The sequence below is a fragment of the Cynocephalus volans genome, chromosome 11 (genome assembly GCF_027409185.1).
Source record: "Cynocephalus volans isolate mCynVol1 chromosome 11, mCynVol1.pri, whole genome shotgun sequence".
Lineage (NCBI taxonomy): Eukaryota > Metazoa > Chordata > Mammalia > Dermoptera > Cynocephalidae > Cynocephalus > Cynocephalus volans.
Genome location: NC_084470.1, coordinates 117935233 through 117962675, shown reverse-complemented (window position 1 = coordinate 117962675; position 27443 = coordinate 117935233). Strand labels below are relative to the sequence as shown.

The 27443-nt window shown below is 46.6% G+C and overlaps 1 protein-coding gene across 3 annotated transcripts; it reads right to left on the bottom strand.

Annotated features, from left to right (window-relative positions):
- Window positions 1–1872: 1872 nt before the first annotated feature.
- Window positions 1873–23812, bottom strand: CD34 (CD34 molecule). 3 transcript variants are annotated; one of them, XR_010024894.1, is made up of 9 exons: window positions 23676–23812; window positions 14371–14553; window positions 13505–13758; window positions 12339–12428; window positions 4778–4934; window positions 4459–4511; window positions 3961–4125; window positions 2665–3247; window positions 1873–2570 (listed from the first exon to the last, which is right to left on the bottom strand). XR_010024894.1 is itself a non-coding variant. In XM_063114665.1 (8 exons), exons 1-8 carry the CDS (start codon window positions 23752–23754, stop codon window positions 3062–3064), a joined length of 1167 nt encoding a protein of 388 aa, XP_062970735.1. In that variant the 5' UTR covers window positions 23755–23812; the 3' UTR covers window positions 1873–3061. The 3 variants fall into 3 exon arrangements, 2 of the variants coding, with proteins under 2 accessions (XP_062970735.1, XP_062970736.1); XM_063114665.1 differs by having other exon boundaries at window positions 1873–3247; XM_063114666.1 differs by lacking the exons at window positions 1873–2570; window positions 2665–3247 and adding an exon at window positions 3305–3402.
- Window positions 23813–27443: the final 3631 nt, after the last annotated feature.

Sequence of the window (27443 nt, the reverse complement as noted above, 5' to 3'; positions counted from 1 at the left end):
AGCTCAGCAAGGCCAGCAGGTGGAGCCATTGCTGCACTGGGATGCTCAGGTGGGAAAGCTGGATTTTCTAGAAAGCAAATGAGTCCTCAGGGCAAGGTGTCCAGCCACCACAGAGGACCAGCTACCACCCCACCCACCCCCAACACATACACACCCCTTCCTCCCGAAGCCTACACACTCCCACATGCCCAGGGTAAAATGCTGCTCTAAGTTGCTAGACCTGAGACTGGAGGTGGTTCAAAGACCTGGTTGTCTTATCTCCTCCTCCCATGTTTTCCAGATTCTGTACCCTGAACCCACCCCTTCTCCCTGACGCCCCTAACTGGGCCAGACTCTCACAGCAAAATGTGTGACGAGATGGAGGCCAACTGGATTTCTTCCAATGACCATCTTCCCTTTTTCCTACCCCCAAACCAGCCATCACCTTCTAGAGAAGGTTGTAGACCTCATCCTTTCACCTCCCCCAAGTCCCGGGGAGGAACCTCTGATTACAGAAGTTGGAGAAAAGAGAGAGAGAAATGGGGGTGGGGAGTGGCCAAGGGAAAGGTCTGGCTTTGCTGAGATAAGAATCGAAGAATCAACCTTTGTTTGGCTCCAGCCGCCTCTGCCACTGTTGACACACTTGGGAGTGTTTCCTGAAGCTACTCAGCGGTGTCCGGTGCATTCCCTCCCCCACTTCCTGTGGTGGTGGTGGGACATCTGGAAGCTGGGAGAGGTGAGTACTTGTAGATGATCTCTTTTGCAGTTTGGCTGCTGTCTTAATCCTAAGGGTGGAAAACAGGTCCCCTCCTGGCGTTGGCAGCCAGATCTCTGGAATAACAGTCCCCCACAGTCCTCCGCTGTTTATGCTCTGAGCTAGGGGCAGGGGATGGCCTGATGACAGGGGCTGCACAGCACGTTGCTCCTTCCCTGTGTCTTGAACATTTTGCATGCAGCAATCAGCATGTCCCTCTTCTCAGAAGGCTGTTCAACTCCATAGGGAGTTGCCACCAAGAAGCCCCTCACCAGGTGTATGCCCTGGACCCTGGACTTCCCAGCCTTCAAAACTGTAAGAAATAAATTTTGTTTCTTTATAAATTACTCAGTTTCAGGTATATCTTCTTCTCAGAAGGATATAACTCGTAAGTCCCCAGCGTCCCACCCTCCATCCTGAAGGTCCCTGCAGCCCTAGGCCTGCCTTTCTATTCTTTCTACTACTGGAAACATCCAGATCCCCTGGTGCTGTGGGTTGGATGTCCCCCCGAAACTCACTGAAGCTTGACCCCCATGGTAACAGTGGTAAGAGGGTGGGAAATCCGATCATGGTATTTGAAAGGTGAGGTCTTCAAGAGGTGATTGGATCATGAGGACTGTGCCCTTGTGAATGGATTAATCCATTCATGGAGTAATGGGTTAATGGTCTGATGGGTTATCAGGGATGGTTCTAGTAACTTTATAAGGAGAGCAAGTGAGCACCTTAGCTCTCTCGTTCATGCCGTTCTTGCTGTGGGATACCCTACATAGGACTCTGCAAGGAGTTGCCACCAAGAAGAGGCACCTCCTGGACTGTGGGTTTCCCAGCCTCCCAAACTGTAAGAAATTTTGTTTCCTTATAAATTACCCAGCTTCAGGGAATCTGTTATAAGCAACAAAAAATGGACTAATGCACCTGGGATCCCCACCCATAGAGGGAGGTAGTTGGCACAAAGGTCCTTAGCGTCCTGGATGGTACCTGTGTCCCCTGAGATGATCCAACCTTCTCCCCAGCTAGCCCCTCCTGGCCAAATTGTACAGTCCGGGCAGGTCTGATGGGGAGGCCACTCTGCCATTCAGACACACCCAGCTGAGATAGATCCAAAGAACAGATGTGTTTCAGTATCACTTTAATTACAGTATTTACACACACCACTTTTTATTCAGAAAAAAAAATCCCACCCAATCCTCTCATCTCTGGAAACTTCTATTTCCAACCGTCATTGAAACCAGGATTCCCACTCACCCCTCTGGAAAAACAACAAAGACCTGGGTCACCCACAGAAGAGGCAGCTTATGGTAAGAGTGCTTGGAAGATGTTCTGGGGCTCTGACCACGCATGGGTGCAGAGCAGTGAAGGGGCTCGAGGTGGGGGAAGAAGGGAGAGAAAGGAGTCTGCAGGAGAACTGAGGCCACAGCTCAACCCCGGAGTCAGCAGGAGGGAAGAGAAAGCCATGGATATCAGAGGATAAGGCCAGGACCTAGCCTCAGATCAAAAGCATGCCTCAGAAGAGCACAGCGGAATCAGCGCAAAGACCTGGTCCCATGGTCCCATCCATTTGGGCCCAGCAAGAGTCTCTGTGTTGTCCCAGAAAGGCTAGCACTGAGCTGTTCTAGAACTTGGAGCCCAGTTCCAGGTTCAAGCCACAACACTGTGCAGGCCTCTGTACACAAATAAAGGGACCACTTGGAGCTTGGTGAACTTGGAGAGCAAGAGGGCAGTTGGTGACCGAATCCACGGTGTCTCGGATGGGGGATAAGGGAAGTGGTTTAAGACAGCACATTTTTCTGGATATATCATTATAAGGGGGCAGGTGCAAAGGGCTACTCTGGTTTCCCTAGAGTAGAAACAGAAAATACGAGGGTACTTCAGAAAGTTCAAGGATACATATTATCTTTCAATTCTATTTTTCCGTGAACTTTTTGAAGTACCTTCATAAAAGGAAGAAACAGTAAAAATCAAAGCCTCCTGGGGGCTCCTTTCCCCTGGGTGGTCCTGAGGGCTCCTGTAATGAGACAGAGAAGAGGGCAGGGGAAGGGGATCTCATGTGTAAATGCTGTGAGGCCATTTACCCTTCCCGGGAGCTTTTCTCCATTACACCTTTACCCAAGAAAGACCAGAGTCTGGGTTCAGGGAGCTGAATGTGTAAAGGGCAGGAGTTTACCTGACTCTCCCCAAGGTGGAGGGACCCAGGAACAGCCTCTGAGGTGTGTGCAAGGGAAAGGGTAGGACATGAGGGATGTCACCTCCAGCATGAGGCAGCATGTGTTCAGATGCAGGGAGGGGCTCTTTCCCAGACACTGCCCAGCTTTGCCCCACCCAGCTGAGTCACAATTCGGTATCAGCCACCACGTGTTGTCTTGCTGAATGGCCGTTTCTGGAGGTGGCCTGGCCGGTCCCGTTCTCCTGAGCCCCTCGGTTCACACTGGCCTTTCCCTGAGCCTCAGGGGAGGCCCCAGGTCCTGAGCTATAGCCCTGGCCTCCACCGTTCTCCGTGTAATAAGGGTCTTCGCCCTAGACAGTGTATAAATAAAGTAGCATTATCTGGTAAGCAGGGGTGGGAGACACTGTGAGGGAGAGGGGCCCAAATGGGAAGCAGGGGAGGGAGTGGGGAGGGTGCAGCATGTGCAGATGCCTTTCTTCCTGAAGAGCAGTCAGGGTTCCAGCTCCTAGAGGAGAAAGGACAGAAGAGAGGCACCACACCATGCCACCGCAGCACAGTAACCAGCTCCCTCAAGAAAACGGGCAGTCCCAGGGGTGGAATAACCTCCCCAGAGTAGGTTAACAGGCCAGAGGCCAAGAGCCAAACCTCAGCCTTGTCCTCCCTCATCCAGAACACTTCAAGAGTAGATTTTCCTACCATATGTCTCCTTCTTGTGAGCAAGGTGCACCCCTTAGGTATTTAATATGCTTGCAAATCAGTGTGGCTGATTTAGCAGCCTGTTCTGGCTATACCCAGCTGAACTATCCCAGGAAACACAACAAATAGATGATATGAATCATCTGCCACCACAGTGAGTAGCAGGGTTGCCCCCAGTGACTGCCCCAATTTGCCATCTATTGTTTTGAATCTCCCCTGGATATGGCTTGTGTGTGCCTGCACATCCCTATATGAGGTCCCAGAAGTGCCTTTTCTGGTATTTCTCTTTCCTCTCTAGGACAGCCATGGCCCTCCCCAGAAGACCACTATCATCCTCATTTCCTTTGCCCTGGACCCCAGAACTGACCAGCCTTTCTCCAGTAGGGCTCCAACTGCGGCGATTCATCAGGAAATAGCCTGTGATGCCCAAGACAGCCAGCAGGACTCCTGAAGTGACCAGTGCAATCAGGGTCTTTCGGGTATGGCTCTGGTGGCTCGTGACATTTTGTACAGTAAAATCTTGGATCCCCAGCTTGAAAAGAAGACACAGAAAAGACAACCTGTCACTTGTGGAAAGTCAGTTCTAGAGGAACTCAGCCCACGCTAGACCCCTGTGTGTGACTCAGCAGTGAACACACACAAGAGGACATTGACCTCAGGGGTTTCTGAAATAGAATTTAAGACTGACATCTCTTAATTAAGCTGCACCGTAAAATTTTTAGTTCAAGCATAGAAAGATGAAGTCTGTCAGGGAAAATGGAGAGGTAGAAAGGGTAGGACTGGAGAAGGTAATTACTTCCTGCCCACTCCAGTGAACTCCCTGGACCCAGTATTCCCTCTGACACCATCATCTCAGAGAGCTTACCTTTCTCAGGTCAGACTGATGTTCTTTCATCAATTGGAGTTTCCTGGAAAGTTCTAGAATTAGAAATAGGAGTTGTTAAATATAGAAGCTAGAACAGCTTATCCCACTCTAAACCCTCCCATACTTTTCCAGAAGATGTTCTGATGGCCAGGGTGGTCCATCTCAGGAGGGCCTCTCGCATAGTTAGCCAAGCCCTTCTCCCCAGCACTTACAGTCTCTGGAGCTGAGATGCCTGATCTCCACCCAGCATCCTCTAACCTCAGCCCTATCTAACCTCAGCCTAACCCTCTCAAGCCCCCCAGACAGATGTGCCCCTTACCTGTTCCGTTGGCCAAGACCAGCAGCAGACACTGAGACGTAACCTCCGACTGGGCAAAGGGCAACGAGCACCCCCCAGCCTCAGCCTCGGTGTCAGCCTGCTCCTTCCCACACAGTATTTGAATCAGGGCCTCTCCTTTGTCTTTCTTAAAGTCCTCCTGGGAAGACAGAGAAAAATAGAGAGCAGGAGATGAAATTGCTAGTATACTCTGAACGGCATCCAGAGTCTCAGGCAATCATTATGATTAAAACCACACTATTATCCCCTCCACAAGAAGGATCCTTCTTTCTAAAATTCTAAAAGAAAAAAAAAAAAATACTGCTAACCACATATGTGCAACATAAGGAAAAAACTCAAAAATTTTCCAGTACCCAAATGTTTATTAGTGTCTAAGACATCAGAGAACAAATGTAGGAAACAGTATCTTATTTAAGTATTGCCCATGTACACATATGCTATTCAAATTAAAGTCCAAAGAAATTGCCAACAACAGAAAATATTAATAACGCAATAACAGCTAAGAGAAAATCCTCTATTTCAAGGTTACAAAAGCCCCCAAAGTTGGAAGAAAAGCCAAGGGAGGTGAGAAATATAGAACAAAAGTCAGACTATAAACTCAACAGGGTCCTCAGCTGCTTCCTCCTTCCTGCTATCCAAAGACATCTTGCAAAGCACAACGTGAAATGGTGTTTTTCTCCAGTTCTCCATCCTCTTTTTCCATTAAAAGCACAAAACCCAGTTTGAATCAAGTTCATAGATCTTTCGCCAGGATGCTGACTGGTCCATAGGGCTCAAAAACACAGAATTAGATTAAAAAAAATTCTAATTCTTCAACAATTGAGTCCCGGGAAAGGTATGAATTGGAAGCACTGGCTATGCCACTCAAAACCCTGTTCTCCCACTTCTCAGGATTTGTTCCAGCAGCCTCCAATCAGAGTGACCTCCCCTGCACAGGAAAGGAACCGAAACTAAGACTTTGTCCCCGGTCCGGATGGCAGATGGCAGAGGAGGAAATGCCTGAACAGCTCTGACAACCTTCCTGTTCGGGGAAAACTGCTGGGGTGTGTGACAGTCACCAGAACTGAACCTTCACGCAGGAGCTTCCTGTTTGTGGGCAGGACTGCTCCGCGTGGCAGGGCCCCATGGTCCTCCCCACTGGAATGGAGCCTGGGTATTTTCCTTCTGCTGTCACCTGAGGCAGGAAAACCTAGGCTCCTTTGCTCCTGTGCAAGGCAAGGTCAAGATCAGCCTTGGGCCCCAGCTTTCTTCTATAAGCCAGAATTTGAGGTTGCTGAGGGAAAATACTGTCCTCAGATGAGGCCAGAAGAGCGTGGCTAGCCAACCTCCAGGTCACAGAGACACGAGTCCAACAGTAGCCTCAGAAAACCCGCAAGAGATGAGGTCACAGAGAAATAAATTTTCAGACAGCTGCTGTACATCCCTTAGGAAAAGGATCAGTTCTGCAGATCTCCCGGTAAGTCCTTGGATAGAGGTTCTGCTTCTGGAAAAATCTGGTTCTTTAAAACAGCATTTGCAGTAGGTAGTCTGGACACCACATTGGATACAACCAGCAGTCTCCTTCCTCTCTCGACCCATTCTCTCAGGAGAGCCTTACGTGGCTTCCTGGAGCACCACGCCCTCCCCAGCAGCATACCTGCCTGGGTGACTCGGTGCTGCTGAAGTGTCCCGGGTTGAAATATGTCTGCTTCCTGAGAGAGGCATAGGGACAGGGCTCCCACAGCAGCATCTAAATTAGCCGAACAAAAGGCACCTTCCTCCACATGCTGAGTCCTAAGAAGCTGTACCTCGACAATATTCAGCTGTTCTGACATTTATCAAGCCCTGAATATAAGACACTGGGTGAAAACCTCTGTGCGTGTCTTATGTGTGTGCATGTTGTGTGTCACGCGGTGGGGGGGGTTAGGGATTATCTATGAATTCCATATGGTCAAAGCTCTCAGTTTGTGTGCATGGTAATTAAAATAAATGATGCTTGCTAGGTCCCAGCCACTGTTCTAGGTGCTTTCTGCATATTGATTCATTTAAGCTTCACGCAACCCCATGCAATTGGTACTACTGTGCCCCTCGTTTTACAGAGGAAGAAACTGAGGTCAACAACGCTAAGAGGTCACAGAGCTATTTACATGCTAAGTATCATAGAAAGGTACAACCGAATTGCTATAGACATACAAAGAAGGGCAGGGCACCTCTGGTTTGGAGTTAGCAGAAACATCTCAAAATAGGCCTTCAAGGACAAGTAGGATGTGGGTAGGTGAAGCAAGTGGGAAAGATGTTCCAAACCAAGGCACTGCCACCAGGAAGCCCAGGTGTGAGCACGCGCACTGTTTCACAATGCTACTTACAAGCAGAACGGAGAACATGGCCTTCTCCCTTGCGTTCCCTACCATTCAAGACTCAACTCAAATCCCACATTCTCAGTGAAGCTGGTCTTGTCTTCAACCAGAATGGCCATCAATCCTTGCTCTGCTATTTACTAGATTCTTTGCAAGTCATGCAACTGGTCTGAGTGCCAGGTTTCTCAGCTGTAAGCTGGGTTGTTGTGGTGATTAAAAAGATATTGTATGAAAAGTGTCCGATATGCTATCGGGAACCCAGACAGATGGCACTAGATAACCAGCAGCTATTACTACTATTATTAATAATAGCAATACCTTATATACTATATCATCCAGAATCCACATTTTGATCATATTCCGCCTCATTGTTACTGTCTTTTTTCTCTGACCAGACTGTAAAGTCTCCTAAGCAGAGGAGGAGGGGAGAGGAGGTGTGTACCTTACATAATTTTGAACCCACTCAGCACGAATCATAGCACCAAGCAAACAAAAAAACTCAGAGAACTGTTGTTTAACTTAACACCCCACTGGACGGCCTCCACACACGGCCCCTCCACCCCTTGCTTAGTTTCTTGGACTAAATTCAAGTGAATAACAGCGGCTGGCCTCCCACTCTGGAATCCAACAGCATCAGTGAATTGTGTCTGGGCCCAGAGAGGAGCAGGTGGATCCTGAACAAAGCACAATGCTTCTCCGGATGCCTGGAATAAACATCCTCCCCCAAGAGAGGCGAGGGCAAGCACCAGGGAGAGTGGGCAGGAGGAAGCCACGGGCTCACAATTTTGCTCATGAGAATCAGATTTACCAGATCCTAACTACATCTGCTCATGTATGTTACTTTGCAAAAATCATAAAACCATCTAGCCTCTCTAGAGTAGCGTCCTCAAACCTTGTGAAGACTCGTAACAGGTTAAAGAAGCACGTCAAGCTTTGGGGTGGAAGGGCAGGCATTTTTCTAAATGACCTTTAAGATATTTTCCAATGCTCAGATTCTAGGATCAATCGTCTCTCTCCACTCCCTTTAAAATAATTTTATCTACTCTTGTGTGAGTTTGACAGTGCCGATAAAAACCCTATTTTCATGAAGGGACTAAAGTAATTAAGGGACCTGCTACACGTCATGCAACGAGTGGGCAGCTAACCCAGGGAGAGAAGTTAGAGTGTCCCTAGATCTCGGGCTCTTTTCGATAGACACACCATCTTCATAAATCCTTCATCTGTAACTTATGTTTTCTGCATGGAAACTAACCTTTAGTGTTTGCGCAGAGGGCAGGGAAAGCAGGGGTTGGGAGACATGATCTGCAGGCTGGAGGCAGCCTGCCTCAGATGACGTTAATGTGACAAAGTAAGGGTAATGTGAGCTAGCCTAGTAAACACAAACTACATATAAACACATGTGGTACTAAAGAAAGGCAATGCTAAATAACAAATTGGTGGGCAAAGGACTTGAATGGACACTTCTCCAAAGAAGATATACAAATGGCCAATAAGCACAAGAAAAGATGGTTAATGTCACTAGTCATCAGGGAAATGAAATCAAAACCACAGTAAGACACCACCTCATACCCATTAGGATGGCCAAAGTAAAACAAACAAACAAACAAACAAACAGAAAATAAGTGTCCTCGAGGATGTGGAGAAACTGGAAGCCTTGTGCACTGTTAGTGGGAATGTAGTGGGGTGCTTCCTCAAAAATTCAAAAACGGAATTACCATATGCTTCAGCAACTCCACTTCTGCTTATATACCCAAAAGAACTAAAATCAGGGTATCAAAGAGATGTTTGTACACTCAAGTTCGTAGCAGCATTATTCACAATAGCCAAAAGGTGGAAACAACCCAAGCGTCCATCATTGGATGAACAGACAAAATGTGGCCTTAAAAAGGAAGGTAATTCTGACACATGCTACAACATGAATGAACCTTGAGGATATTATGCTAAGTGAAACAAGCAAGTCACAAAAAGACTTGAGGTACCTAGAGTAGCCTAATTCATTGAGATAGGGGTAGAATGGTGGTTGCCAGGATCTGGAAGAGATGGGAGTGGGGAGTTGTTTAATGGATACAGTTTCAGTTTTGGAAGATGCAAAGAGTTCTAGAGATTGCACAACAATGTGAATGCACTTAACACTACTGAACTGTACACTTAAAAATGGTTAATATGGTAAATTTTATGTTATGTGTATTTTACCACAATTTAAAAATATTTTGTTGGATTCCCCTGGACAAATGTAACATAAGAGAATAAAGTAATCTCACATTTTGGAAATTATTTGAGGAACCACAACCAGAAAAACTAAATTAGGCTGACATTGCAGCAGAGAGAATGGAAGTCAGACTTGGGGAGACATGTTCAGCTAATGAGGGCTCTGAGATGTGGTAGCAGGTGCTGGAGAAGAGTGTGGTGTCGTCTTCCCTTCCCCTGGCTGCCTAGAGGTGAAGGGTGGGGAGCAAAAGAGAGTTACTGGGATGTAAATGTCTGCAGAACGCACTGTACAGAAGACATCCTACATAATCACTACAGGGAGAGCTAACATTGGTACTTACCATGTACCAGTGCAGAATGAGTGTCTGGAGAGCTGAGAACCATGCAGGCATGTTTCTGTGTGGACATATATTAGATGTAGGAGCGTACCTACATTCCCTAAGTGCTTGAGGATGTGATGTCAAGGGAAACCAAATCCTCCGTGCTCCTCATTAGGCTGTGGGTAAGGCCCGAGCCTCCCACTGTCCTGTCCTCCCTCTGACACCAAAAGTACAAATGCAGCCTAAGGAAAATTAGGAGGCATTTCATCACTCACAGCCTTTGGAACAGACTGATTTATCAGACAAGCAGGGAAGAGGACCCAAGGAAAGGGAATCTGAGACACAATTGGGAGCTGTGGCTAAAAATTCTGGAATGAAAATTGCTGGCTGAGGGGAAATTACCTTGGGAAGTCATAGGAGGCATTGCTGCATGGAGGCTGGGGAAGAGGAGCTTTCAGGAAGAAAGGGAATCAGTGGTGGTCAAAAGACGGGGAACCAGCAGCAAGGCATATGTGCCACCACAGAGTCACTTCCTATGGGCAGTGAGAAGCCTTCTTGAGCACATGAAATTGGTGGGGGAGCTGCTCTCTTTCCACATCCCTACTCACAGATTCTCCCCAAATCTCAGAGGAATGTGCGGAGACCTTCTCAGCTGTGGCACAAAGGGATTAGACAGAGGAGACCACAGAGAAAGAGGATTTATTTCTGGAGTTGCAGTAAGTTTCTGACACTTGTTTTGTACAATAGCCATAGTTAAATGTGAACTTTGAAGAGTAACAGACACTTAGAATGCCCTGCAGTTAGCTCTAAATCCAAAGTACAAAGAATTAGCATCCTGGCACACACTTCTGTGATACACAGGAACGTAAATGTTCTACCAAGATGATGGGGGGGGGGGGAAGAAAACGGTCATTTTCCTTAGTTATAATTAGCAAAGGATTTGACAAGTTTTTTTCCTAATGAGTAGTGTTAACAATAAGCCTCAGAAACACACTGCATATTACTTGTATGTTGTATATACGTTTAACTATTTTGAAAATTGCATTTATTTATTCCATTATGCAAACTCATATCTTTACAATTTCTGTTATCATTAAATGTACTAAGTTAAAGAATTCTTTTAGGTGAAATTTTAAAAAATGTGTAAGTCAAGGGCCGAGCCCGTGGCGCACTCGGGAGAGTGCGGCGCTGGGAGCGCGGCAACCCTCCTGCCGCGGGTTCGGATCCTATATAGGAATGGCCGGTGCACTCCCGGTCACGAAAAAGACAAAAAAAAAAAAAAATGTGTAAGTCATAGAGACCCAACTGATGATTGCAGGTAAGATATGGGAGTCAGAGGGACAAAATAAGCAACTTATGCCCTCTACAGACCGCAGTCCTTCCAATCTGTGCATGCCACACATCACATGTATGTTTCCCTTACACGAATTCTCAACTTGTAAGAACATGTCTTCTTCTATAAGTACCACCACTCTTCCCTTCAACCCATCCTTCCTTCAGAGTGCTATTATCATCAGAAAATTGGATTTACTGAAACAAAGCAAGGAGGCCTGCTGTCATCATTAAAAATTAACACCATGCTATCTACATTCTTACCAATGCAATAAGATGTGAAACTGAAAGAAGAGGTATAACTACTAAAAAGGAGGAGAAAAACAACATATTATGATACGTAACATGGTATCTTACCCTGAAAACTAAAAAGAAACTAAAAAGTTCCTGAAACCAATAGGCAAGTTCAAGAAAATGGCCAAACACAGGGTAATTATTCAAAATTCCATTAACTTTCTAACATATCAGCTACAATCAATTTGAGTATATAATGGAAAGTCTATGATACAGATAACCCTAAGAAATTCATCAAATCTATAGGGAAAAAATTTTGAAACTAAGAAAACAAGATGTTGAGAGATACAAAAAGGGACCAGAAGAAATAGTGGGACATTAGAGCAGTTTCAATTAAAATTTTAATGCTATTTTTGGATCTTGAAAGATGTTTCTAAACTTTTTCCAAAAGAAAAAATGAAAAATACTTTACACATTTTACAGTGTAATGAGGAAAGACCTGCCTATCTGGATATTAAAATTACTGTAAAAGTACAACAATTTTTGAAAATTTAAAACAGGAAAAAGTATAGACAAATTGAAGAATTAAGTATCTCTGAAGGATATACTCTGGAACATATGAAAACTCAATGCAAGCTAAAGAAGCATCCAAACCAACAAAGGAGGGAATCATTCAATAAATAATGTTAGGAAAAATGGTTATCTGGAAAATACAGCATTACAGCAAAACAAATTTTATATGGATTAAACAGTTATGTGTAGATAATAATGATAAACACACTAACATTTTAGGTAACTAGTTTATAACTGGATAGTGAGAAGGACTTCCTTAACATAAAAGCAAACTCAAATCTAACAACATATATATTAAATGTCCTATAGAGGGGGGAAAAATAACAAAAATTAATTAAAATTGTTTTTGCCTTCTTTGCCCACCAGATGGGGCCTCTTGCTCCCTAAACCCAAAGCTCAGTATAAGAAGCAGCCTGAACATGCTAAACTCTCCCTGTCCCTACCAAAGTCCAGTCCAATCCAAGGTGATTTAAGGATGTGCAGAAGAGGTTGGGGGAGGGGAGGGGAGGTCTGGGGGGAGGGGAGGGGAGGGGGACTTACACAGCTGCAGGTCTCATTTATCTCCAGCCAGATGCCCTGAAGCAATCTCATTTCTTTGATTTCTTTGATTCCTAAACATTTGATTTCTCCCTGTATTAAAATAAAAACAATAACAAAAACAAATTAAATAAGCCAGCATCTTTGCCCCTTATTTCTTCCCCACCTATTTCCCAGTTTGATTTCTGTGAGGTACTCTGTTGAGAGGTTTTAGGAAAAAAGAAATGAAAAATTTGTCAGGGGACTAGAGATCTCTAATAGTTATACTCTCTCTTTCCATCTTACTCCCATCCCCATCAGATAATCAAAGCTTTTGTTAGTAGCCTGGGCTTGCAGGCAATTTGAAGTCTTCGTAAACATTGGCTTGGTTGGTGCAGAAATAGGAGAGGGGATGATTTTTCCCCATTTGGGCTGTTTTCTCTCCAGTCAATTACACGCTTGCAGGAAGGCTGTACAGATAAAGGCAAACAGATAAAGCCGTGGCTGGGCAGATCCTGGTGACACCCATTTTCCTCCTGGTCCCTAGGACTCTCCCGATTCCTATTCTGACTCCTCTAAAAACAGAAATCAGAAAGACCTCTCATGTCTGTCCCCAGGCTCCACGCCCTCACCTTTTCTGCCCATTGTGCTGAAAGCTGTTGACAGCCACAGGCCCCAAGACCGAGAAGGGCAGGCTGAGCTCACTATCCTTGGTCTGTCCAGTTTTTACCACTGCCAAGGACCTCCTCAGTGTCTAAGACCTGGCACAACCACTAAACTCTCTCACATAGAAACGTTATTTCTCCGAAACATTCTGGGAGAGAAGCAGCCCAATTAAATGTGGGACAATTTCCAAATATTCCTAAAGGGGAATGGTGCCCAGGTCAAAGCCGCACCAATAGGTACTAAAAAGAACTACCGAGGACTGGATGTGTCTCCGAGAATCCCCTTTCTCTCTATTCCCTAAAATGCAATACCCAGAGCACAGGTTGGCCTTGCCACACAGCTCCATCCCTTTCCTCCCCTTTCTACAGCTTTCAGCAATATTTAAACCGCGTATTTCCGAGCTGATTCCCATATGACCCAAATCCCATTGGCTGGGATGGGAACAGGTGGAGGGGAAAAGGGAGCTTGCTTGCATACACATAGAGTGAAGGGGGCAATCTGCCATCTCAGGCACAATTACTCACCTTGACAGTACTTGAGGTAGGAGGAAATGATGTATAAGTTTCAGTGAAGAATGTCACAGGAATGGTGGTGTTGGGCGAGACATCAGAAACATTTCCAGGTGACATGCTGGGCTTCAAGGTCGTCTCTGAAGTCAAAACATCGGCTTGGGTGGTGGGCACTGTGGTGGCTAGAGAAGTCTGTGACTGGACAGAAGAGTTTGTGGTTCCAGGGACTGGGGTGATCTCAGAGCTAGATGTGAAATTAACTGTAGTGTCTGGAAAAGGCCGAAACACAGGTGTGCATGTGTGTACCTGTGCATACACACACACACACAATCTCAGTTCACGACATGGGCAGAGACTTCAACACAGGAAAAGGAGTTTGAGAATTAACCGTTATTTCATGTCCTAACCCTGACCAAACTCATTTCAAACCAGCTGTTGGAATCATAGCTATGATCTAGAATGTACTAGAGGGGTCCTTGGGATTCTGAAACTGAACTAGACACTAGTCCACCTTAGAGAAGCCAAGGACCCCCAATTTGAACCTGTATCCACCTTCCTTGATTTAGAAAAGATCAGAGATCTCTATGGAGTCCTCATCTGATCCTTATTTTATCACTAAGCTGAACTGAGCATGAGAGAAGGGGTCCAGGGAGCATCACTGATCAGGATCAGCTGCCAAGGCGTTGGCCTGAGAAAGTTGTCACTATAGGAAGACATATCTAGAACCTACTTCATGGCACCCTAAGCATGATGCTCAAAGCATAAATTCAAGGTGCTGGTATGATTCCATCTGCGGTGGGGGGAGGAGCCTGCAAGCATCCTAAATGCTTTGACCAGCCACCAGCAGCAACTCTCTGGGACCCGAGACACACACTCTTTACCTGGGATGGTTACCGTGGTCTCATTGCTGTCCTGAGAGACAGGGTAGTGGCTGCTATTTCCCAGGATGCTTGGTGTTGTGGTTTCCTGGTGGGATATATTTGTAGGAACAACGGTAAATATTCCTTGGGTAGATGACTCTGTGGCAATAGTAGTGACGTTGACCATAGTTGTGAACCCGGAGGCTAGAGGGAAAGAGGAGGAAAATCAGAACTAAAACCTTCTTGTAGCCTCATGACATCACCTGATTCAGTTTCTTGATTTCAGGTAGAAACTGTCTGAAATATTCCTTGCTGCCCCTGGCAATGGAGCAGCAATAAGAACATCTTCCTGAACAGTGGCCTAATTTCCCACTACTAGATTTGTCCTAAGGAAATAGGGAAGGAAAAATGGGTTGGCACACAAGCGTCTAGTATAATACTTTTATGGAAGGGAAAAGTTGCAAGCAACCAAATGAATTACAGTAGGATAAATGGGTATATGCACCTAATATACTGCAATCATTACAAAATATATACACAACCATTACGAATAAAAATTTATAAAAACTGTTGCAATATGGAAATATAAGGCAATGCTCATAACATCTTTACTAAAAGACTAAAATGTAAAATTATACCTGCACAAATACTGCAAATATCTAAAATGCAAGGGAGGACATACTTCTATTTCCTCTTCAATGTATCCTTCTCTTTTTTAGTCAGTCTTCTTCCAATATATTAACTCTTGGAATAATCACTAGACTTACACCGTCTCCCTGCAATTCTCTTAAAAATCATCTATCACTCTCAGACTTCCCCATTTGAAAACTCCCCTCATCCTTTCCCTCATGGCTTCAAACCCATTCTCCTTTCCCACTGTTGAGAAACTCAGCTGCAGCAGGAATCCCCAAGACTTCTTTCAGGAAGCTCCGACCTAGGAATCCAGCTGATAGACGAGAGAACACAGGCCTGGTTTCTCATCCAAGACAGAGAGCTTGGTTCTGGCTCTGCTAATCACTGACCATGTATTTAACACATGTGTGTGTGTTTGTTTACTTATCTCTTAAGTAAGGGTCTTTCCTGTCTACTTTACATGGATTGTTGGGAGAACCAAAGAGATAACAGGTGCTAAATTACTATAATACAATGTTCCTGGATCTAGTTATTCTCTGAAGATCTTCGTGAGGGTCCTTGCTCTTTTCTTCCACATATCCTGGGGTACCCAGGGGTACCATCCTTAGACCCAGGAAGGAGAAGCCTCCTGCCTGGATCCTGCACTTTACAGGGCCCACACCCTGTCCAGCTCTTGTGAGGACTAACTGGGATGTACCCTCTCTTCTGGATCAGACTTTGGGGATCAGTAATCCTAGAACTTCTTGTCCAGATGGCTCTTTGATCACATCCAGCTCACATCACTTGCTCACGTGCTGCGTGGACCTTTTCTCCCACTCCATGCTTCTGAGGGTGAACTGTAGCTTCAGGGTACACTCCCAGGGACCAATGGTAGCCAAGGGATGGCTGCTTGCAGGGAGAAGGGGTGGGGCTTAAATGTGTGGCTGGGTGTGTCCCATGCACGCATGCAAGATCACTCACTGTATGGGCCAGAGTCATGGGTAGGAAGAAGAGAAGGGGGATGGGCTAGGGCCAAGGGCCATCTCTTCCTGCTCATCCACATTGTGGCACTGAGATCCAAGAATGTGTGAGTCCCAAATTCAAACCTGGCCTTCCAGGTAGCTGTGAAGTATGTCTGTCAAGATAGGGAGATAGACGGTATTTTATTTATCAATTAGTTGGCCTGATTTGTAGTATTTAAACCTACAGAATGTGGGTCTCTGTTGTACTCTTGCCTTGGGCCCTGTAGATGTTAGGGTGAACTTGGTGAGCAGAGTTTTCACCAGCAGTTCCATCCTCAAGGAAAGGCCCCTGAGGGTCCCAGCCCACCCTAAAGCTTATCTCTCAATTTTCCTGATTGACACCTAGGTCCATAGTTTTCAGAGGCTTCCAGGTAAGCAGCCAGGGTAGAGCGACACCTCAACATCAAGACAGAAATTAGACTTTTAGCTTCAAGGTGATCAACCTGGGGCCAAGAATGCTTTGCCTAAAGGGGATGACAGGAGTCAAAATCTCCCACATCTGCCTCCCTCTGCAGCCTGCGGCAAGTAGATTGACATTAATGGTGGGTGCAACCATCATGTCTTATATTGTGTGAGGTAAACAGGGGGAAGATGGGATATCTTACTATGCCCATCTTAGAGATGAAGAACCTGAATCATCAAGGTGTTGGTCAAGAAGGAAGACCATGGTTCATGCGGGGCAAGTAGAAACGGGACATCAAGGTTTAGCTGATACTTCAGTGGATGTAGCAAGAGGCTTGGGCTGGGTCTAAACTGCTGAGGATCTAAATGTATTCTCTACACCTCTGGTGAGAAAAGGATGTGCTCCCGTCTGGCTTAGGTGGGAGGTGGGTTGATCAAAATAGAATAGATGTGGAAGCAGATCCAGTCTTTTTCCTTTTTGATGTAGGACCCTCTCACCAATCTGACTCTAAGGTGTGAAGGGGCAGGCTGTGGTAGCATGTGGACACTGAACTGAAGGATCACCGTCTCAAGCCACAATTCCAAGACACCCCTGGAACCTCCCCCACCCGACACTCCTCCTCCTGTCCACCCTATCCTGCCTTTTCCCCAACACGTCAATTCCTGGGAATCCCATTTGATGCAGTCTGGCCCAGCCCTTTTCTCTCTCCAAAAGAAGACGGGCCTGGCTGAGATGCTGTCATGCTTTTGAATCCTCCTCCCCCAAGGGGCCTCCTTCACCCAGACAAACACTTTTGAACTTTTCCAGATGTGAAGAGAGACCTGCTGCTCGTTCTGAGGACGGAGGTGCCTGTTCCAGAAGAGTGAAGCAACTCCGGACCCAGGCCAGCTACCCACCCGCTCGGGTCGGGCTCCAGCTGCAGCAGACACCTCCCGCCCACCACTCAGCCAAGCCCTGAGGACCACGCAGCAGGATCTGTCTGCAAATGAGGATGGGACCCCAACCTCAGATTCACAGCCAGGCCTTGGGTGAGCAGAGAAGGCTTTGAGACACTGGAGAGAAGCAGGACGAAGAGGAAGGGTAGAAGGCACGGCTGAGTGATGGGGTATGCACGAGCTGGCAAAGGACACCAATCCTGACCTTGGCGCTACAGCATAGGGACCGTCAGTGAGTCTCTTGGTTTCATAGTCTCTAGTGCTCCCTTATGGAGCTGCCACAAAAAGACTGGGTCCTGGAGGAATGACGTTTCTGAGTCAAGACTGACAGTGGGTCTCTTTTTATCCTATCTTCCCACCCACATCCACGGTGTTAAACCATCAAACATTGACCTTTCTTTATCTGAGCTTCTGACCTCCAACTCTGTAGGGGAGTAACAGCAGCCTACCCATCAGTGAGAGCTTGTCAGATTCTTAGGGACAATTGATGAAACCTCCACTCCATTCCATCCTAGACAGGAGGAAGAGCCCGTACCCCAACCCTACAGAGAATTTTAATACAATTTAAAGTTGAACGAAAGGCTGTCTTCTGTTGTTTACTTCTCAGTCTGGCCTTATCAACTCCCTAAAGACCTATTTGACCCTAATTACCCTATTCGATCTCAACTCATGAACTTGGAGCAAGGGAAAGAAACAAGGTATCAGGAAGTCAGCAAAATCAGGATTCTAAGAAGCCAAACAGATGTCACAAAAGTCATGCATTGAACTTACAGGTACTTATTCAGAGGCAATTATTCTTGTTTTACCTACAATTCTAATAAACTTGGTTATCTGATATCCTACGTAAAGTTGAAAATTAAGAAGAGACTATTAGAAGCTTATAATAAGGAGAAGCAATAGCTGAAAACTAAGGAACAGAAATAAGTGAAAAACAGACATAAGTATCAAAACCCACACTAGTCTGAAATCATTTATCGTAGGAGTTAATGTCTATACACTTTAGTAAGCATTAACGATGTCACTGAGTTGCAACAGCCACGTTGTTTTCATGACACATCTGAATCATAATGGTTAAAGTCCTTCTTTTTTTGGGTACTTCAAGGAAGGAGAGGCATATATAGTACATTTTGGAAAGATTACTACCTACGATTAGTAAATCGAATATTCTTTTGGTCCTTAAAGGGGGTTTACAAATCCCCAGAGATCCAGAAAGCTCTGCTACCTAAATAACTAAATTCCCGTACTTTAAGAGATTGAGTTTTCCTCTACTTGATCTTGCTTTTCACAGACTTCCTTTGTTTTAGTTTTTTACTGGTGCTATTTCCTGACTTCCTAGCCAGGCTGCCCCATCCTGCCCGTCCTTCTGAATTCTAGCACCTGGCTCATCTTGAAGGAGTTCCTGGGTATCCCAGCCCGTGCAGTCACAGGCCCAGGAGACAGGCACACGTGCCCTGTGCTGCTGGGAGGCAGCACTGCTTAGCGGCACAGGGCTCAGGCTCACAGACAGACCATGCTCAGATGCCTCTCTATCCCGTTCTAGCCATGTGGCCTTGGGACATGACTTCACCTCTCTAAACCTAACCTGTAAAATGGGGATGAAAGTAGTCCCTCCCTCTTGGTTGTTTTGAGGAACAAGGGAGATTAGAGGTGTAAAGCAGTTGGCCTGCTGGTAAAAGCTCAAGAACAGCAGCTGTCTTTAATATTGGGCCCCTTCCTTCTGCTTCTCGAGAGCTTGAGACGCTTATCTCTGTCATTCATATGGCACAAAATCATGTATGTTGTTTCCTCTGGAAAGGTCTAACTGTCACCCAATTAAATCTCTTGAGTGCCAGAACCATCCTTACACTCATGTGTTTTGCTCACAACCCTCAGAGTTCAGATCGAGCAGCAAGACTGAATGGCAATGGCACTGATTGAGTTCTTACCAGCCACCTTTAGGCACAGCCATCTCATTCTGATGCTATGTTTTAAGAGGGAATTTATTAAATTAGGGAGTGTCCATGTAAGGATAACCAGGATTAGGAGAATTCTAGAAACGAAGTCATATAGTTGAGGGCCTGTGTTATTTCATCTAGATCAGGGATTGGCGAACTAAGGCTGGTAGACCAAATCTGGCCCACAGGCTGTTTTTGTATGGCCAGTGAATCAAAAATGGCTTTTACATTTTTAAAATGCTGCAAAATAAAACAGAGTAGAATATGCATTAGAGACCATATATAGCTCCCAAAGCCTACAATATTTCTATCTAAAAAAGTTTGCTGACCCCTGATATGGAAAAGAAGAATTTGGGGAGGAAGAAAAAATAACTTCTTCAAGATTCATTTCACTTATATATTCTTTCTTATTTTTCTTAAGCACCAGTGATGTGCAAAGGATCTTGCTCAATTCTGTGGAGAGTATAAAATAAACGTCATTGTAATTTAAATAAATCCCTTAAGAAGCTTATAATCTAGTGGGGTCCCCTGAAAATGTCCTTAGGGATTGTCAGAAAGGACCAGATTAAATCTGTGACAGTCCAAAGAACAGAATTAGAACTAATGATTAGAAGTTAGAGGAAGGCTAGTTTCACTGCAATACAAGGAAAAAACTTAAAATGATGTAGTTATTTTTTAAAAAGGAATAATCTACTTTGGGAGATAAGTGAGCCATCCATGCTTCCTGGAAGCATTCAGGGCACATCTTTGTTAGAGGTCCCTTCAACTCTGCAGTCTACCATGAGTTTGAGCCCTCTTGGACGAGAACAGAGGCTGATGCCCCCTTAAGCTTCAGAGGCTAAGTTGAAGTATGAGCATAAACCAAATGTGTCTGTGGTTTGAGCATTCCCAGGGTACTGAGATTTCCCTTTTATACACAATTAGCTGGTCTAGGACTCCATCCACTTACTGCCAATTCTCTGGAGTCCTATATTTCTCCCCGGCACCTCTCCTCCCTTCTCTATGTTTTTCCTGGGCTCTGGAATCCCTCAGCCTTTTGTCTCTTGGGCCCACCCAGACACAGGGTTCCACTTTATTTTATGCTCAGCCATTTAGCCTCCCATCTGCCCTTGCACATCCAGGGTTTGCCCAAGGTTCTAGGCTTGCTCGCCCAATACCCATTAAGGCATTTTTAAACAATGAAACTGCTACCTAGAGATGCCACTCCCCTAAGAGTATCCCCTAAGAGGTATCAGCTTTTATTTTATTTTATTTTTTCCAAATCAAGAAGGAGCAGACTTCCCAATTAAGCCAAAAGGCCTTTTCCTTTGCTTCTAAAGGGAAGTGATTCATTCTGATGAGCTCCAGGGTATAGGTACTAGGAAGTACACCTTGGCATGTGTGCCTGCTTCTTTGTATCTTCATCCTCCCAAGATACATGCATCTTTCTCCTTAGCACAAAGTCAGGGACCATGGGACTAAAAATCGTCCATAATATGTTTTCATTTGTTAGCTAAAGAGGGAAGAGAATGTTCTCATTAGAGAAGTCAAAGCCCAGAAAAATATGGTAATTCTGCCCTGGCGACAATGAGAATGTTCTTTTGGAGAGTGGTATTTTTGTTCTTTTTCCATATCTTCATGTTTTTAGTTCTCCACATGGCAGGCCTTTTAGTTAGATCAACCAACGTCAAAGAGAGGGAAGGCCCGAGACCCTGAGGGTGCAGCAGGACAGCCACCCAGCCCTGAAAGCAAGCCCAGGCCCTCCAGCTCAGGGTCGACGGACATCAGGCAATGGGACCTTAAGAAGTGGAATCTGTTCCGCCTTTTTATTTGTTTTTGTAGGACTCTGCGCCTGAGTTTATCGGCTGCCCTTTGGCACTTCTTGCTCTGAGCTTTTGGAGACAAAGACTCAGTGAAGGAAGGAGATGAGGACACGTGAATGATGAGGCCCAGGAGTGGAGCTAAAGGGATAACGAAAAGAGGCCCCAGGCCCCTGTAAGTTCCATCAGCCAAGCAGGAATGCTGCTAAGATGTGTGTTTGCAAAGGTTGTGTCAGCTGGGTTGGCCCTACAAGGGGGGAACACTGGGGACCACTGAATTAGTCAGAGGTCCCCGAGGTCCTCAGTCGCCATGTGGCAGAGATTCAAAGGGTGGAGTCCTCTCCCCTCTGGAAAATATCTGATAAAATTCTTTTCCTTTTTCTTTTTTCCCCTCTTACATGTAGCTCCAGACAGGATATGGGTGTGGGGTCAGCAGGCACGAAGGACCCAAAGGAAGAAGAGGAATGTGACGGGGAGGACTGGGGGGTGGGGGGTGGGGTGTTATGATGAGGGGAAGGTCAGGTCTTGGAGGGCTTGGAGGGAACAGATACCCTGAGCCTTACAAAAGGGATTCCCTGGTACCTGCAAGGCTCCCTGTGCCAGCCAGGGCTGTGGCAGAGCTGTCTGGTGGTCCCTCTGCCCCCGCTATGACTCTGGCCTGTGATCTACCCACCCCCAAAAAGGAGAGCCCACTTTTGGTTAGCTGCTGTGCCTATACCCATGCCAACTTCTCACAGGGACAGAAAAAAGACCTTCTCAGAATACGTTCTTTGTCGGGATTAATAGTGAGAAAACTACAGAACCCCCTTCTGCCCACAGTAATAATGTCAGTAATAACAGCACAGAATTTCTGCAGTGGCCCTTTCAAGGTATAGTCACTCATTTCATTTATCCCACAATGTATCCCAGGACAAAAAAATGACTCCTAGTATTAAAAAATGAAACAAATCAAAATGAAAACCCTAGAATGTTTTGGGGAAAACATAAAGCTACAAATTGGCCCAAGTAATCTGGCACGGTTGGGAATGGGGCCCAAGCCCCACTCTTCACCCCCAAAGCTGAAACTCTCAGCATATCTGTCCAAGGTTTTGCAGAAATTGCTTTGCTCTCCCTACCCCCACCTCTGCAGGCCAAGGCAAGACTGACACCGGCCAGCTGAGGAAATAAGAAAAGGGTGGGCCTCGCCTGGCCCAGACCCAGGTCATCGTGAGCTGTGGAGCTCAAGGAGAGTGGAGCATCTGACTGGAATCTGAGCCACTGGCCAACTCACCCCTGCAAGGAGGGCACGGTCTTGCACCCAATCTAGGGTTTCCAAGCCTCAGTGACAGCTTTTCCCCTGCCCCACAATGCATGTCCAGGGCTGCCAAAAAGGTCAACCCAGAACCTCACTCAGCTTCCTCCCGCCCACAGTCAGCTCTCTCAAACTAGGTGGACACAAAGGGGGATAGCAGAGGAGACTGGGAGCAAAGAGGCCCCGTGGGCTGATCCAGGTCACTCCGTGGGGCATGGTGGGTGGCCTTCAGGATGTAGTGAGAGTAGGGAATTGGGAGCTCAAGGCGGCCGGAAACAAACTCTTGAACTAAAGGCAGAGCAACTTACAAAGTTTAAGACTTTCTAAGTGCGATAAGATGAGATGGGGAATATTAATCTCCCAAAGAAAGCAATTAAGTGTAAATATTGAATGCCTATTTTTTTTTTTTACCAAAGGGATAGCAGGAGCTTAAGAAGTAAAGTTATGTATGGGGAGTGGAGGAGTGTCCTGACCTGTCCACTAGCTGTAGAACTTGGAGTGAGGCAGGGGAAGAAAACTCCAAACTTTAACAAGTTTGAGTTTGTGCAAGGGTGAGGGGCTGAGATGAGAAGGAGGCAGGGCGCAGACTAAACTCCATCTACCATCGCTTCTCTCAGTGGGACTCGTGCGGTGCTGGAAGTGGGAATTCCAGTTTTCCAATCTTAAATGCAAGGATTTTGGGGCCGGCCCGTGGCTCACTCGGGAGGGTGCGGTGCTGATAAATGCAAGGATTTTTGCCCCCACGGACTGTTCTTCATTCTAAACTCCCCTGCTCCCCTAACTCGGCCTTCCTCCTGAGACTCTTGGGCGTTGGACGCGGCGCCTCGGCCCTGATTGGCTTCCCTCGCATTCCTTCATGTCCACTTCGGTCCCCCCCACCCCTGTCCTGGTGGATGGTCCCCTCCCCAGCAATCCGCTTCGGGCCGCCGCTTTCTGAATCAACCAACAGCCACAAAACTTTCCTCCTTCTCTCCTCCCCCGTCTCCTGCTTCTGGCTCCAACTTTGCGCTCCGCACCTTTGGCGACGCAAAGAGACCCTGGCATCCTCAGAGCGCTCGGCTCGAATCAATGCGAGTGAGTCGTGTTGTCCGGCTGTCGCCTCGGCTAACCCGCACCGCCGGCGCGGTGGCCTTCCCTTCCCCTCCCACCCCCATCGGTTCCCAGGTGAGGCGCCGGTGCGGGCTGGAGCCGCCGGTGCGGGCTGGAGCCGCCGTGGGGCGGCAGCGCGTGGGCCGGGCAGGGGTCCCTTCGCTCCGCGCAGCCCCCCGGGACAGCCTCGAGCCTCCCCGCGGCCACGCCGGGCCGGCCGCCGCGCGCCGTGCGTACTCACGCAGCAAACTCAGCAAGCAGAGCGCGGTCCAGCCCCGCGGCATCCCGCGGCCCGCGCGCGCGCCCCTGCGCTCCAGCATCCTTCCCGCTCCGCCGCCGCAGAGACGCGCACAGGCGAGACACTGCTGGGCCGGCGGCGCGCTCCCCGCCCCCTGCGCCCGGGAGGCGGGTGGGAGATTCTTGCCTTTCTCCCCTCCCTCTTCAGTCTTGGCGAGCCCGGCCCCTCTCCTTGGCTGCCACTCACTTGAGCTTCCCCGGTCAGTCCCCGAAGGCGGAGGACGACAGGAGGGAGGCCGGGGTTGCCGCAGTCGAGGCCAAAAAAGGTGGACGTTTGCGCGGCCCCAGACGCCTTGCTCAGCTTTCTGCAGAGGCCCCATCCTACTTCAAGTTCAGCTTCCACTTCACTTTTAACCCCTTTGTATCAACCTTGCAGTGGTGGCCAGGACGGCGGCAGGGTTCCTCTGCTTTTTTCGCTTTCTTTCCCTTTTTGTTTTCCTTTATTAAGTTTTAAGCAGAAGGGACCTACTGTGAAGACTTGAGTTAACAAGTGTGAGCGTTTGGCTAATCGGGTACAACTTACCACCTGTCCAATCCGGCACAGTTGATGACAGTCACACCAGATACTGTGCTGCATGTTAATGAAGTATGAAAGTGAGCAGGACCCATAAATGACTGTCATTGTTTATTTTAGCCGTCCAAACCATCTTGTAGAGTTTTCCGTTCACTTTTTTTCCTGCAAGATCTGTTTTGTTCATTTGGAGGGAGTCTTCCATATTTTCCCACTTAGCTTGGTCGTCACCGTCATCATAAAGACCTGGATGCCTCTTCCCCAATCATCCCCTCTCCAGGCCTGGATCTAAGCCTTCAGATGCTTCGCCTTGCTCTCCCGTCAGAAAAATGACTTTCTGTAACTCCACCCTTCACTACCTGATAGATCTGTGAGCTTCCTATTTCTCCCCACTTGGTCTGGGTGGTGGTGAACTGAACTGCAGAAATTCTGAGCTGGGCAGTCAACCCAGTCATGGACCGAGGAGGTAGAGACTGGAGGAGAGGGTTACCAGGCTGGATCGAGGACAGCACCAGGCAGGGAAGAAGATAAGGCACAGTCTAGGAGAACATGCTTGGAGCTCCTGAGGGGAATCACAGAATGACAAATACTCAGTCCAGTCTCTTCCATGATGTCTGTGCCGTGTAGCCTACAGGGGGGGAAAGGAAGGTCAGAGCAGCACCCCATGGTCTTTTCTGATTTATTCCTCTGCAGACACGCTAGCATTATGAAAGTAGGTTTACCTTTATGGCCCATCTCAGACCTACTATAAATTTGAATTGCACAGGAGAAGGGTGTCCAGGTCTAAAAACAAAACCAAATCCTCCCTGTTCTGATCTCACTGCCTAATTATGGAACAAAGCCTTTCATTACTTAATAAAAGCAAAGGCTTAATATGCAAATTTGACTGAATGCAACAGTATGGTATGAATTTGTTTCAAAGTGCAAATGATGATTCGGTTCTGATCACACTGTGATCTCAAAGATCTGCAGTTGGAAATAGAAAAGGCTAAAAATGCATTTTTAAAGCAGGCATTGTTCCTTGGGATTCCCAATTAACATGGAAAAGGCGTTAGCTCCAACACCACCATGCTCCCTTCTCCCCCCAACTACATCAGCTCCAGGAGCTGGGCCTGCTTCCGGCACCCAATGTGAAGTTGTGGACAAAATGTGGGGTTGTAATCCCTGCTAGATATAAAAACTTCTCTGACCCACTTGGCTCTAACTTTATTCCCAGAAATTTCTTCTGATCACCTCAAATGCCAGTTGTCTCCTGTAGCTGGACCATGGGAAGTAGAGGAAAGAAGTGGTCTCTAGTAACTGAACTTATTCACTAGCTTTGGGAGCAGAAAGAGAGAATGATTCCATGGAGCAGAGTTTCTAAAAGCATGGTACACGCAGAATCAGAATCACGGGTAAAGGCCAGAAATCTGCACTTTTAATAAGTACTCTCTGTGATTCTTTTGCTCAAGAAGCCCTGGTATAAAAAGGAGACATGCCAGGTACAAAGGAGTGAGGGCCAGGTGGATGTCAGGCTTCAGGGAGAGAAAGTAGAAGTAGGGGGTGTGGGAGGCTGTCGAATCCCTTCCTCTGAGAGACCAGAGCTGCTGCTTCTCTGGCCTGCAAGGCTATGGATGGAACCAGAACTATAAAGCAAGATAATGACCGGCCACTCTTTCATATTTTCCAAGTCCACTGAGACCCATCCCTCAGAGCACACACATCCTCACCCAATCACCCACAAACACAGGTTCTGCCCCCAAATGCAGGTGCACCCAGGGACCCAGCCTTAGGTTTCCTTACAAGCCAGATAGAGTTGAGCTATCGAGTCCCTTCAAAGCAATAGCCTTTCTGGTCTGTCCCTCAACACCTCTGCCTCCCTGTTCTATCATATAAGCTGTTGCTAGAAGAGGATGTTAGCTCCACTGCCCAGCGTAGAGGGTGCAACAGAAATACACTGAGCGAGAGGCTCTGTCAGGCCCTTTATAGACCTTGGTAGGTGATGGTCACTCCCGATATCAAATGTCCCCTATCACACCCCATCTCAAAACACACACACATCTAATCAGATTAAACACAGACCCTCATCCCATGTTAAATATAATGTCTTTGATGTGAAAAAAATAAGGCAAATGATTTTTATAATTCTGAGTTTTAAAATATATTCTTCATTTTGATTTTGTAATTTTAACTTTATTACATTTATATAAAACTATTAAAGAGTTGAACTGCGGTTTACAAGACAATTAAGTTTACCTTTCGTAGGCATTTAATGAAACATTTGTTAATTTTGATTTTACAACTTCATATTTTGCAACCAAGCCTTTTTCCCCATGTTGCACTCTTTTTTGTGGGTCTTCAAAAGCACTCAGGGTTTGGGTCCCAGTTTGGCAGTGAGGGATCCTTGGTGGTAGAGGTGTTCAGATGCTGGAGGAGGCAATGAGAACCTGCATCCTAAAGGGAGTCCCTTCTTTCTCTCTGCCTTTTAATTTCCCTTCTCCAGTGCCTCCTCTTGGCAAAACCTAACAGGAAACCAGGTGACAAGGGAGTTTGGGAAATGCAGCACGCCTACTTCCAGCCCCAGTGTCCTGTGGTTGCCTCCACGATAGGTGGGCTATTCCAGAGGCCACAGAGCAGGAAGGCTCAGACCAAATGATTATGATCAAATCATAAAAGTTTATGAATCTACTTAAGTCACACAGCCAGAAACAAGGGGAAAGAGTTAGGGTAGGTTAACGCTCTTGGAACAGGATGTAAACAGGGTGAAATGACCTCACTATTGGAGTCTTACGTTTTGCTTTGGGGCAATGGTGTAGTTATGAGGACCAGAATTGAGACTGAATAAGGGGATCAGCAAATGGAAGATGCTCGAACCTGTGTATACTTGCTCTATTAGGGCAAGTAGGCCTGGCCTCACGTCTATTCACAGTGATCTGAGCAGCTGTTCCTTTTTTCAGCATTTCTGGGGAAGAGCATGCAGGGGCCAGAATGGTGTCACCAATAGGTAGACGATTTTGGAAGGTCATGGCTGTCAGCCCCAAGGTGGCATGATCTATACCTGTGACTTATGACTTGCATTTTCTATGCCTTTCTACCTGTAAGTAACACTTGCTTGTTCCATCCTTTTGTAATATATTCCATTTATTCTACTTTTACGTGTCTTACAGGTCTAACTTACTATTTTTAGCACATCTGAATTCTGCATAGGTCTCACCAGTTACT

Bases quoted from the DNA above. Each gene is read 5' to 3' on its own strand.
- CD34 (XM_063114665.1), bottom strand. From the start codon at position 23,754: ATGCTGGAGCGCAGGGGCGCGCGCGCGGGCCGCGGGATGCCGCGGGGC. The intron at 4,512-4,777 runs GTAAGGGGCACA...TTCTAATTCTAG, and splicing joins GGTCTTGGCCAACGGAACAG to AACTTTCCAGGAAACTCCAA. The intron at 3,248-3,960 runs GTCAGTTCTGGG...TACACTGTCTAG, and splicing joins GCCCTACTGGAGAAAGGCTG to GGCGAAGACCCTTATTACAC.